The sequence below is a fragment of the Galendromus occidentalis genome, unplaced genomic scaffold, assembly GCF_000255335.2.
Source record: "Galendromus occidentalis unplaced genomic scaffold, Mocc_1.1 scf7180000077529, whole genome shotgun sequence".
NCBI classification, from domain to species: domain Eukaryota; kingdom Metazoa; phylum Arthropoda; class Arachnida; order Mesostigmata; family Phytoseiidae; genus Galendromus; species Galendromus occidentalis.
Window position 1 is genome coordinate 1127868 of NW_003805517.1, and position 12156 is coordinate 1140023.

The 12156-nt window shown below is 53.0% G+C and overlaps 1 protein-coding gene across 1 annotated transcript in view; it reads right to left on the reverse strand.

The window, feature by feature from the left end:
- The window catches only part of LOC100908430 (serine/threonine-protein kinase PLK1), a 48661-nt gene extending 40787 nt beyond the window's left edge, over nucleotides 1–7874 (reverse strand). Inside the window, exon 1 of the mRNA XM_029112820.1 lies at nucleotides 7509–7874. Coding sequence (XP_028968653.1) covers nucleotides 7509–7874 — 366 coding nt within the window. The remainder of the gene's footprint in view (nucleotides 1–7508) is intronic.
- Nucleotides 7875–12156: the final 4282 nt, after the last annotated feature.

The window sequence follows — 12156 nt, forward strand, 5'->3', positions numbered from 1 at the left end:
CTCTTTTCCCCCACTGAAACGAAACTGCCCCATCAGATGGGAGTGGTCGCTCGGTCCACTGAAGTTTTTTGGCGTTTTCTTCCCCAGTGAAGACCTCTTCTGCTCTGGCTAACGTTCCTACGTCTCGGTCAGACCAACGACTCAAACAGAATTCTGTGCAGCACTATCATCATCATTGCTACCACCGTTGGCAGAAGCAGCAGCAGCGGTACCATCGGCAGTGTCAGCGGCAGTGGTAACAGTCTCCGGTCAGTCAACTTTAAGACGTATGTTGGCTATTCTTCCGCGTTTTCGTTTCGCTCCGGAGTTCGTTAAGTGTTTGTTTAGCGGATTCATCCCGTCATGACTTCGATGTAGCTCTGCTTGCTGCTGCTGTTGTTGTTGTCGCTCCTGTTTCTGTTGTTGTTGTCGCTGTCGTTGTTGTTGTGGTTTCCACTCTTTTTGTTGCAGCTATTATTGTTGCTCCCGCTGCTGCTGCTGGTGTCGATGGAGCGACCGACGCCACTGTGCCGTTTCTGGGACCGTTAGCCTGTTATCGTCATCGCTGGCATTGTTGCTCGGGTCGCCATCAATGTTATGGTTGGTGTTGTCAACGTCAGCATCTCTTAATTTCCAGCACATTATGGCGAAGCCCTACGTTATAGACTCCGCCGTAATGAATGACGATATCTTCCCAGTTATGTTCGCTTCTCCTATATGAGGCCGTATGACTCGCGCCCAAGTTGAGGCAATGGTAAGGGAGTCCCAAGCCGAGCCCAGACCAACGCCGCTGCTCCCGCTGTCACTACAGTTGGAATTATTGTTTGTGGGTCATTTCATTCTTTTCTCCTTCTCGGCTTTGGAGAGTCTTTCGAATTCAGAAATGCCATCCCTTCGAATGAATAACGACTATTGATCGAAGAATAAATTTGCTATAAGGAGGGGAGAAAGAACGCGTCTGTGTTCGACTTGGGCACGGAAACGGCGCTTAGGTAGCGTGTAGGATTTTACGCAAACCGACGGTCAGGACCGCTTGTGATCGACCGAGCAAACAGACTCAGGGGAACGACGGGAAAGCCAACCCCCGGAAGAGGAATAGTCGGAGCGACCAGGTTGCCGCCCCGGCTGGAGGGTACTAAACCGAGCGAGACGCCGACCGCGCTTCTGCTACAACAACTTCTGCCAGAGGCCATTCGGCAGTTGCACTAAAACTCCCAAATCGCGAACTCCGAATTTCGGCAACCGCAATTTCGGTTCGGTTCATAAAGTGGGAAAAGTTTGCAAACGTCTTCATCCGAGTTGGCGATGAGGTTGCAGCGAGCGGGAGAAGCCTCGCAAAGTGGACGTTGCAACCCTCGGTGCAACAGAGCGGGAGCGGAGTCCAGCGACTTTTTTCCCCTCTCGCAACCGTCAAGCGACGCCGACGGTGACACGTGAGTTTTCGAAATCGTTTCTAGGGACCGCTCTCGAGGACAGCGTCCGGAGAGGAATCTTCCCGGCCGAGCCGCTGAGCATGAGCCGAGGTTCTTCACGTGATCCGTGACTGGAGTCTCCGTATGAGATCCTCCCTACGAGTATCTGAGCGATATCCGACGGAGCTCAGAGAGCCCCGATGAACTAGAATCCGAGTGGATCATTAGATTCCGAGGCATCCGTTGAGAAACGGCGAACTCGAGCTCGCACGAAGCTGTGCGGGGAATTCCTCGCAGAGCGGAGTCACATGTATCTATCGGGAGCCTGCGAAAGGTCGTCAGAACGGAGGTAAGACGACAGAAGCCGAGGAAAACATTACTCGGAGGCCCGATCTGCCTCGAGAGGGCGTTGTCCGGTTACTTGACACCTCATCAAGTGTTTATGGGTGCGATCGCTGTCATCTATTCGCAGTGTTTCGGTAGTGTTATCTTTTTCCCGTTGGTGCCAATTGGTGCCTCATCCGTCCTCTCGCTCGGTCGTCCGCTCGCTCGGTCGTTAGTTCGTTCATCGCTCGTTGTTGGGGAGTCGACATTCGAAAAGCGAGGGAAGAAGGCAGGCAGGCAAGTAAAGCCAACCAGAAAGCCACCACCGAGTCAGTCAGTCAGTCACTGAGTCAAGCAAGCGGGCGGCTCGACGGACAACCGGGCAAGTGAGCGGCAAAGAGGCCCCTGGGCGCTACCAACTTGGTTAACGCCAGCCAGCCACCACTACTACTATGCGACCAGCAGCACTTATGGAAACGTTCACAGCCGGCTATACGGTAGAGAAGGGATAACCCTTGAGCTGCTGCACCATGGCTGTGAGCTGGTCGCCATTGCCGCTGTCGTTTCATAAGGTCCTGTTGGTCCTTGACAAACACACACGGGGCCCCTCGGAGTTGGCCGGGTGCTGCCATTCCCCTTGCCGGTCCACTTTGTTATTAAACGTGGCCTTGTACCCTCGGTAGCGACGGTGCGCTCCGACGTCGTCCCCCAAGCCTACCGGGAACAGCTCGAGATTGGAGAGCGAGGGTAATCAATCAAGCGGATTAAATTGAGTAATCAGTGGCTCGGACGCAGAAGTGTTCCAACTGCTCGTTCAGTTTTCGGGTATGGGGGGAGAGGGGGAAATCTCCCGAGAAAACTCGACTTGATCTCGAGGAGAAGCCTGACTGGATGAGCTCCCGATCCGAATTGCGGAAGGAGGATAGCTCCGTTTCGACCGAGCGAACCTTAACGAAGCGGCTCCCGGAATGAGGTCGACTTCCTTCCGAGTTCCGACACGGGTAGAGGTTAGGTCAGACAGGAAGATCACTCTCCGAAGCGGTTATTGAGATCGGGTCAGGTCGCTTTCATGAGTCGCTGGTGAAATAGGCCAGCTCTCACTCTAGCAGGCGTTCACCTCGGCTCTCGAGAACCCAAACGAGCTCTCACGGCTTCCGTGAGCGTCCCTGATGACGTACTATGTAGATGATACGCATCATCATCATCGTCGACGCCTCCGTTATTGTTGTAGAGCTTGTCGCTCGAGCACGATCATTGTAAAGGAAGTCGCTCTCGGGCCTTTGAACCTTTGACACAGAGCACGAGACCGCGAGCTCACTGTCACGACGAATTCAGGCCGTCGTTTCCACTCTGGACACGAGAGGCCATCAGACTTCGCCGACAAGGGACTGAATGACAGTAGACGCGACTCTTCCGGAAAGTCACTCACTCAGTCGGTCGGTCGGTCGGTCCGTCCGTCCGCCGAGCGGGTGGTCACTTAATGACGGCCGGCTACTGCAGGCGTCGTCGGTCTGTTTCGAGACGAGTCCTCGACCCAATATCACACGTTGAACACATAGGTGCCCAAAGGCTTAATATAGAAGCTCCGGAAACGATCGGGGAAGATTTGAGCTCATCAAATGCAGGCGATCGAAAGCAACCCGGTCCGCCTTTCGGATAGCGGCCGGGTCTTGGATAACAAACTTGTGGAGCATTTGCATCCACGAGCGATTCTTCCGTTTGCTTCTCTCTCCACCGTCGTTGAGTATCCTTCCCACTCCTCTCATATTCTTTTCGGCGTCCTCCTGCTCCTCCGTCGACGTCGTCGTTCTCCTGTTGTTCGGCTGCTGAACGAGCAGACAAACAGGCAGAGTCCACGCTTCTCGCCTCGGTAAGGGACTCGACACACAGCCACAAAACCGCATTCGCGTTGTAAAAGATTATCGGACCCACGTCAAGGAGAAACCGCGCCTTCGCGAACGAGAAGTGATGGAAAAGAAATAGAAGAAGGAGTCGGGAAGCAAACGCTCGCTACCGAAAAGAAACTGTCAAGGAAACGGCGCTTTGGAAAAAATGTCAAACCATTGAGAAAAACCGAACGGACGAACCAACGGACGAGCGGGCGGGCGAGAACAGAAGAAAGAGAGACTTCGATCGAAGCAAGCCGGCAGGCATCCGACCGCGGCTCATTTCAACAATGAAGAACGATGAATACACTACCGCGGACTAAATGGATGAGCTGAACGGATCCTAAATAATTTCCGGCCCGATGAAAATCCTCTGCCTCGAGCATCGATCGATTTGAGAAAATCTGGAGTTGTCCTCCGCCAGAGACGCGCCGCGGGCTTCCTATGCGTCTCGACGTTCCTTCCCTCGCTTCATCCCCTCATCCGATCGTCTCACTTCTCGCGATCGTAGCCGAGACGTAAAATTTTCAGGAGACGCGTGTCAGCTCAAGCGGTACGAATTTCGAACGGAGAGAAAAAAAATCGAAGAAAATATATCTACAAGAAAGGAGAGCAGAAATAACGCCCTACGCGTGGGTCAGCGACCTCGCTCGCCGCTAATTGAGGCGCAGACCAACAGCTGAGAAGAAGCAAAAGTGGAATTTCCGTTGGCTCTCCGCCGTTCCTCGGGGAAATTCATCGGCGCGTCGATCGTTTCTTCGATTTGCGGTTCCGTCGATTTTGGCATGCCGCATATTCCGTGCAGACGATCGGGGTTACAACAACGCGAGAATTGGGCCGCTTTCGAGTTGCCACCAGATAATCTCTGTCGCGGTTCCGATCCACCACGAATTAAGAAGTTACGGCTCGCTTCGACACCAACGTCGCGACAGCCCGCGCTTTAATTACGGCGGTTCCGGAAGGTGATGCCCGATTTAAATTTGATCTGAATACGAAGGCAGTCGAGGAGCGTTCGGGAAGATAGAAGAACCGCAGCACGTCGGAGTGTCCCGAGACTCTTCGTAAATGAGAAAGAAACGGATAGGGGCTCTTCGTGCTCCTATCCGAGAAAAAAAATTCATGCCGCAATCTGACCGTCGACGAATCCATCGATCATGAGCACGAAAGAGAGCGTGTTGACGACATCTGATGGCGGGCCTAAGATCGGCTCTCGATGCCGAAATAATGGTCTGCAGAGTGGGAACTCGAGTATCGTTTGCTCAACGCGCGCAAACGGCCTCACTGCACGAAGCGATGAGCATCGCAACGTCGTCGTTTCGAACCGAAACGCCGCTATAGAGGGAATTTTCGGAAAGAACATAGATTTCCGGGACATGCGATACCCTGTCATAAACATTCCTTCGAACATTCCCCCAGAGAACGATCCAGATTCTACGCTGTACGACGGACCGCAAAGCCTTTCCACTCGGATCCACCCGGAACCTTAGCGTCGAACGCTGGCATCCAACGAATGTTCGGTTGGATTGATATCCAAGCCAGGTGGCACACTTTGCCAAGGCCGCGGTCCGGGCCGTGAGGGGCGGGACTCGGTTTAACCACCAAAGAAAGCCAACTTAAAACTGTGGACGGTCCACTACGTCGCTTCGTCCGCTCGCTGGCAGCCGCGACGACGTCGATGCTAAATGCTCCGGGCAGCCATGCATGATGCCATGCCGAGTCGGGCAACTGGAAGTTCACCTCTGCGTTGAACGTGACGCATCGATGCGTGCCATCCAGACGCATAAATGCCGCTCCTCAGTGCCCCTTATCATATTCCCCCGAACTATCCTTCGTGATATTCCTGAAGCCTACGCGCGACCAAGAGACCGACTCCTTCAAGGTTGGCCGACTGTGCGTCCGGCACGAGACATCCGGTCTGTCTTCGTCTTCTCCAGAACCGGCATCGTTCGAGCCTGTTGCCAAACCCCCGAAGCCATTCAATGACTGGAGGATGAGCGAGGAAGAAGCAGCACGAAGCAAAGAAGACGTTGGACAACTGTTGTCCTGGAGACGTTTACGGTCATTTCATTTTGGCCGACCTTGCCAGCTCCTCGGTCTACTTTTGTCGTTTATTCCTCAGACGACAACGCTGACGGCGGCGAGAGCGGTTCTCGCCATCGATTATTGATGTGGCTCGCTCGCTCAGAGTTGCACGGGTAGCCGCTGGGAAGCTCTCGTCGTCTCGGCTAATAAAGCGACTTCGCCTCTCTTTCCTGTACACCTCGATCTGTTTCGAATGCACAAATGTATGCTCCTCGCCAACAGAAGGAAGTCGGCCGACGCGACGGAGTGGAGAGACCCAGACCACCGAGCACGGAGTTCGTTCGGGCTCAATGAGAAACACATTTTCCATCGGGAATTGAACTCCCTGGTGGCTGGTGCGCGCATGGCTCAATTATGGAACAACACATGTTTTTAATGAAGCAGTTCTTTCCGATTCGAGAAACACCATCACGAAGATTCTCATCGAGGGCTCGGGCCGTGAGCGGGTCCCGGCAATCGACTCCGAGCTGGAGAATTCATCGGACCCAAGAGCTCCGTCTGTATCGAGATAGTAGATAGACAGAGAATATTCATGGAATTTAGTTCCCTAGAAACCCGCTCCCCGCAAAATGCTAATATCTCTAGATCGATTCTCGAGAGTAATCTCAGGATTCTCCGCATAATCCCCGAGCGAGAGTTCGCCTGATGATCAGACAAAGGCTGGATGAGCACACTCAACCTTTCGCCGACCCGCATCGTTTCACTATTCCTCTTAATCCTCTCCTCCCTCTTGTCCTCCCTCGCACAATAATTCCTCATTTCCCGAACCGTTTCCCTGCTCTGTGGACGACGACGACGCGACGCTTTGTCGAGATTGATGCCGTCATGAGTCTTGTGAGAAGAATTCCTGACTACAAACACATGTCACGAGCGACGGCAGCAATAATCCGCAGGTCCTCTCTCCATAGAGAATGGGATCGACTTGACCCGCTCAACGGCAGATACGCGGCGACTTGTTGCAGCGATTCTGCGTGTTCCACGTTTTCCGAATAATTCAATTTCCATCCAGATATCAGGTCGGGAATTCGGCCTCGGGAGCTCCCCAGCGACGTCATAGAGACATTCAAGACGAGCCTCGAAAATCGGAGCCTCGACCTTGAACTCAGCGCTCGTCGAGGCAGATGCAAAGCCTAACAACGTGTATTACGAGCCGTCGAGCCTGGCGTAGAAAGAGAGTGTCCCGAAAAAGTTGTTCGCCGATTGGACGTCAGGTGACTGCATTTGGGTTAGCGACGATAATGAAGCTTTGTAGCCAGAGAAAGAAAAACACGCCGCCGGTCGAACGATTCCGTGTTATTGAATCGCTTTTCGACACTGAAACCTGAATTGGCTACATCGATTCTCCGTCATCTCGGGAACAGAAACCAATCTTGTCGTGTCGTGTTTTTCCCCCTCCAGCGGGACTTCGTGGTGGAAAAACTCCGCGCACTCGCTCGGGTCACGGAACCGGAGAATCTTGGGAAAGTTCGCTTCGCCTGCCTCCACGGAAGGTCGGGCAGGGTCTGAGGGCTCCCACTGCATACATATATGTATATCGTCTCCCAGCGATTCCATTGAATCGATCGATCTTAAAATTCAACTGCTCCCTCCGCACTGCGATCGGACTCGGCTGGGGAAGTTATTCCACTTCCGATTCTCGTTAGGAAGGTCATTACGGAACTCCTTCTTGTCTCCGTTTTTCTGCTATTTTTCCTCGCCGTTATCCATTATCGTTTGTCGGGTGTGATTTTTCTGTGCTCTTTGTTTTCTCTCGCTCTCCTCCCCCTTTACCGGCAGGCAGCCTTATCTGTGACAACGTCGACGATCTAGAAACAAGTGCGCTTACCTTTCCGAGGAACTTCCCCTTGAGGTAAGTGATCTTCGTTTGGCGGTCGATGACGTATTCCGGAACTTCAATCGTATTGTTATTGTTTGCTTGAAGTTTAGCCGAATGACTCTTGTCTCTGGCCAGATCCGAGCCGGACAGAATCTCATTCGGAGTGACACATCCTGAATCAGCACTGCCTCCAGCTCGTATTCCATCGTAGCTTCTGCCGCCTTCTGTCAGGCTGTTCGGCGTGCTCCGACGAGACAGCGACCGAGACCTGGACACTGTGAGGCTTTCCGTTTTGGGACTCGAGTTCGGAGTCAGGTGGTGGCTGTGGTGGTAGTTCTGCTGCTGCACTGACAGCACGCAGCCGAGAGAAGTCATCTTGGCACCGCGAGCTAGATCAACAGGCAGTTGGATTTCGGTGGTTTTCGTTTTTCCACCACGAGTACGATCTCAATCGATCGATTGCTCCGGCAAGTGAAAGATTGATTGATTTATCGATTGATGAGCGAACCGAATCGATTAGAACAACCACTTGAAGATGAATTGAGTTGTATCCAGTAGTAGCACTTTGAGATTTTCCGGAACTTCACCGAGTTGTCACACAGCAATCCACAGGAAGAAACTTGATTTTTTTTCCTTTCAGTCTAGAGCAGAGCTACAGCACTGCCAATCACATGATTTCAGAAAAAAAAACGACAAGGGCAACACGCGACGCAAAGGGCCCCTGTTCGCTAGCTGTCAATGGACAAACGACGAACTCCCAGAGCCACGGCAGTGCTTCGCGCTCCTCTTCGTTTCGAATAACTGCACTGATTGGCTTGGCTGACACCACGACAGAGTGTCCGCCTGCTACTTGCCGTGCCGCTCGACTGACTGACTGAGTGGCGATAGAGGAGCAGCACAGCGAGCGAACCACATGCTTTTCGCGTCTCCCAAACAAACTTAGCCCTCGCCACAAACACCAGACGGCGCCAGTTTCTACGGAAGGTCCGCGTTGACGCTGGCGACATCGGCGGCGTCGGCCGCAGGCTGCGCTGTCAACCTGCTGCTGCTGCTGGTTCTACGGCTTTCCTACGACGGTTTTTACGGTGTTGGCGACGTCGACAACACCGACGACGACATGCGGGAACAGCGGGGCCGACAGGCGGGCGGATGGGAAGGCAGTCAGGTGAGAGTCTACCCTTGGAAAAGTTCGGGCCAGGCGAACTAATGGGCTCCACGGCGACGTCGCGCTTAAACTCTAGCGAGTCTTTTTTTATTGGCGTTCATCTACTTGGCAGGTCGATCGAATCGTGCATTGCCTGCTCTTGGCTCGGGCTTGGCACTAAGGCAGGCGGTTCGTTGGCACTGCCAACGACAGGTTGTTGTCCTACTCTAGCTTCTAACGTCGTACGAGCCCAGAGTTCATCACCTGAGCTCATCAGGATCTTGGTAATAATCTTCGAGGAAGCGCGCGTCGAGACACCGCGAACCAGGAACTCCAGGAAGATCGCCAGATGCGGAAATCGTTGCGGGCCTGCGGGATGCGAAGACGGTCGGATTGCGAAAGGACAGATTCACTGCTCTGCAGGTCGGAAAGTCGAGCAATTAGGTCGAGATGATAGCGTCGACTTCCTAAATCATTAGCTGTCTGGACAAAAGTTCTCTTTAAGGCTAAGCGATTCGGTCACCGCATGGCCTCGCCAGAGATTATTATTGTCGATGAGATGAAGCTCGACGATTCGAGTGAACGTGCGGATCGATTCCGCGCCGCCGCAGCCCATCATGCGTCCTGCCCGTCGCAACCAGTTGTCAAGCGAAGCTGGAGACTCGACGACGGGCGATGTACAGACGGGATAACGAATTCTGCAAACTCGAGTGCTCTTCGCGCACAACATACGGATCGATGTCACCGTAGACAACTGATGAGGCATGCGCGAAGAATTTCGAACAGAAATACGACCAGAACGCAAATGTTAATCTCCTGATAACAGAGTCTACCATCTCGCCTGCCGCCCGCCTGCCCGCCCGCCAGTCAGTCAGCAAGGCGGTTATGCTGCGGCTCACTGAAAACCAGACGGGCAGGAGCGGGCGAAATGATGGCGAGAAGTACTGATGGCGAGACGGGGGCCTAGCGGCCCGTCTCGGCGAGTCCGGAGAGAATTTCGCAGAAATAGGTGCGTGGAATCCAGTCAGGGGACGCTCGTGGGTTTCCAGCCTTGCCTGCCGGCAGAGGTTGATGCCTCCGGCTTCTGTTGTTTGGAATAAACGAGCTGAAATCCTCCGGATCCGGCGGTAGTTGCGGCTGCGGACTTCTCCGAAAATGGCGTTTTTACCTTTCTTGACAGCATTCCTAGGACGTTGCTTCGCTTGGCTTCTGAGAAGCGAACAAGGACCCGACTGGACGCAACTGAGCTTTGAGAACTGTCAAGATGCAAATCGGACAGTGCATGTGAACCCGCAATGTGTCGCGTCATCGTCACGATAACACCCCACGCGATTTTCTTCGCAATCTTATTATTATTTATTTAATCTTCAATAATAAGAGATGCTGTTCATCCCTCTGCATTCGTGTGGAATGGATTGTTCGTGAGCATGGTCCTCGATTTCGTCAGGGAGAGTGTGAGCGAATGGTTTGATGTCGTTTCGATCTGGGAAGGGATTGGCTTCTCGCTTTCTAGAAGGTGTCGCTGTGACTCACTTCGCTTTTCTGCGGCGCGGAGTCGATTCCGAAGCTGGGAACGACTGCTCGGAGTGTTCGGGTTCCGAATCCACGAGAGCGAAATGTGCAACGAGTGGCCGACCGAACTAACGTGTGTCCGACCGACGACTGAGCGGCGGAGTCCGTCGTTTCGGGACACAGCTTCGAGGAGAAAAGTCATTGGGACGTAGTCCAGTGTCTCGATGGCAAAATAATCGATCTTGTATTCTGTTGCTGCAGCAACGTTGGATCGTTTCGAAAAACGCATGCATAAATAAGATTTCGCGACCATCAACGTTTCTTTTTCGTCCCTCTCAGCGTCCACTTCGATGTTTTACAATTCGATTCCGAATATCCCTCATGGCACGGCTCGCTTGTTCTTGAGTCGTGTCGAGCGAAATGATGGTTCACTTCTCTGAACGCGTTTGTAGACTAGGGCAGAGAGCACGGTTCCCGCCGACATCGAGCAGTGACATTTGCAAACATTACGATGTCTGTCCACTCAACGCAAAACAGAGCGATGTCCCGTCTAATTGGATGACTGAGCGGGCGAAAATGAGACGGCCTCGTTTATTTTCCAGAATCTATCGAGATCGTGGGCTCGGCAGAATGGACAATGGACTTATATTGCATTATCTCCCTTCCGGAGATCTCGAGTCATAATCTCGAAGAAAGTCGAAGAGGCGCCGATCTACGAGGAGCGCTCGAACTTTAATCTTTCGGAAAGGGAAATTTAAGCGGAACCCTGACTTTGAGCAATTAAGCGAAGATAAGTCTCACGGAAACCACCCTGTGAGTCGTCGGCCCCTAACCCAGAAATCCTACCCCGGCCACTAATTCCACATCGTGGAAAGTGGTGAAGCGAATCAAGACCTTAAGAACGTTATGTAAAGACGTCTACGTAAAACGTGTCATCCGCTCACAAAAGCCAAGCGGTCGTCGTCGTCCACCGCTTCAGCCAGGAGGACGGACAGACGAACGAAGCGAGCTGGCAACGAGCGATGGGACGGACACTCGCGCCGACAACGAGAAAAAGCGAAACTGCATGCCTGCTCACGTTCTCGGCCAAGTAGATCCTTTGATCCGGGCATCGGATGCCACAGCGCGTGTTCGCTCGGCACACACACGCACTACTATCGAGTATCAATTCGATTCGTCGGAAGCGAAACTCTACGATAAAAACTCCTCCTTCAGAGCAGTCCTCAGGCAGTTCGCGGGAAGCGTTAGTGAGTTGAGAGAAAAAAACGCCGGATCGAACTTTCATCTCGAAGATGAGATTCATATTAATGACGGGGATATACCCACAGACATACGTTCCCACAGACATACGAGAATAGTCGAGCAGCGAACAGAGTGAACGAAAACGCAAACAGAAAGCAGATATCTAGATTCACGTCCTAGACCACGACATCGGATAGAGCGCCCTTCGAAGGGCTTCAACAAAGCCCATGATCCACTCGGGCCGACTTTGGCCCACAACGTACTATGAACTGAGGACGTACTATGTAGTCGTTGTAGGCGACCACAAAGCGGACGAGCGGTTGACCGTAAAGAATGCGCTGTTCAACAATGCTTAGTTAGGCTGCTTTCGACGGCGTGTGAGTGGTTTATCCTATCGGACGTAATCATGATGCGCTCGAATCGAGTGGTGGCGATGGTGACGATGTCGGCGGTGGTTCCCCAAGAATTTGAATTCGGCTCTGGTGGATTCTTTCCTCTTCTAGCCAAGTAACGACACGCGAGGGATTTCACCGGAAAGTCAACGTTGGACAGAAGCCTCCCGTTGTAGGGTCGGTCGGTACAACGTTGGCATGCGAGTAGAAGTCCCTGACTTATAAGTGAGTGGATGTCATAAGATACGGCACTGAAGTAGTCGGGAGGGAGAATGAAGGGAATTACGACAGGAGCAGGTTTACGGAGTAGCGACGGCTAACCTGGCGGTGGGTGAGGCGTCCTCTCCCCCACCCCCACCTCGCGGAA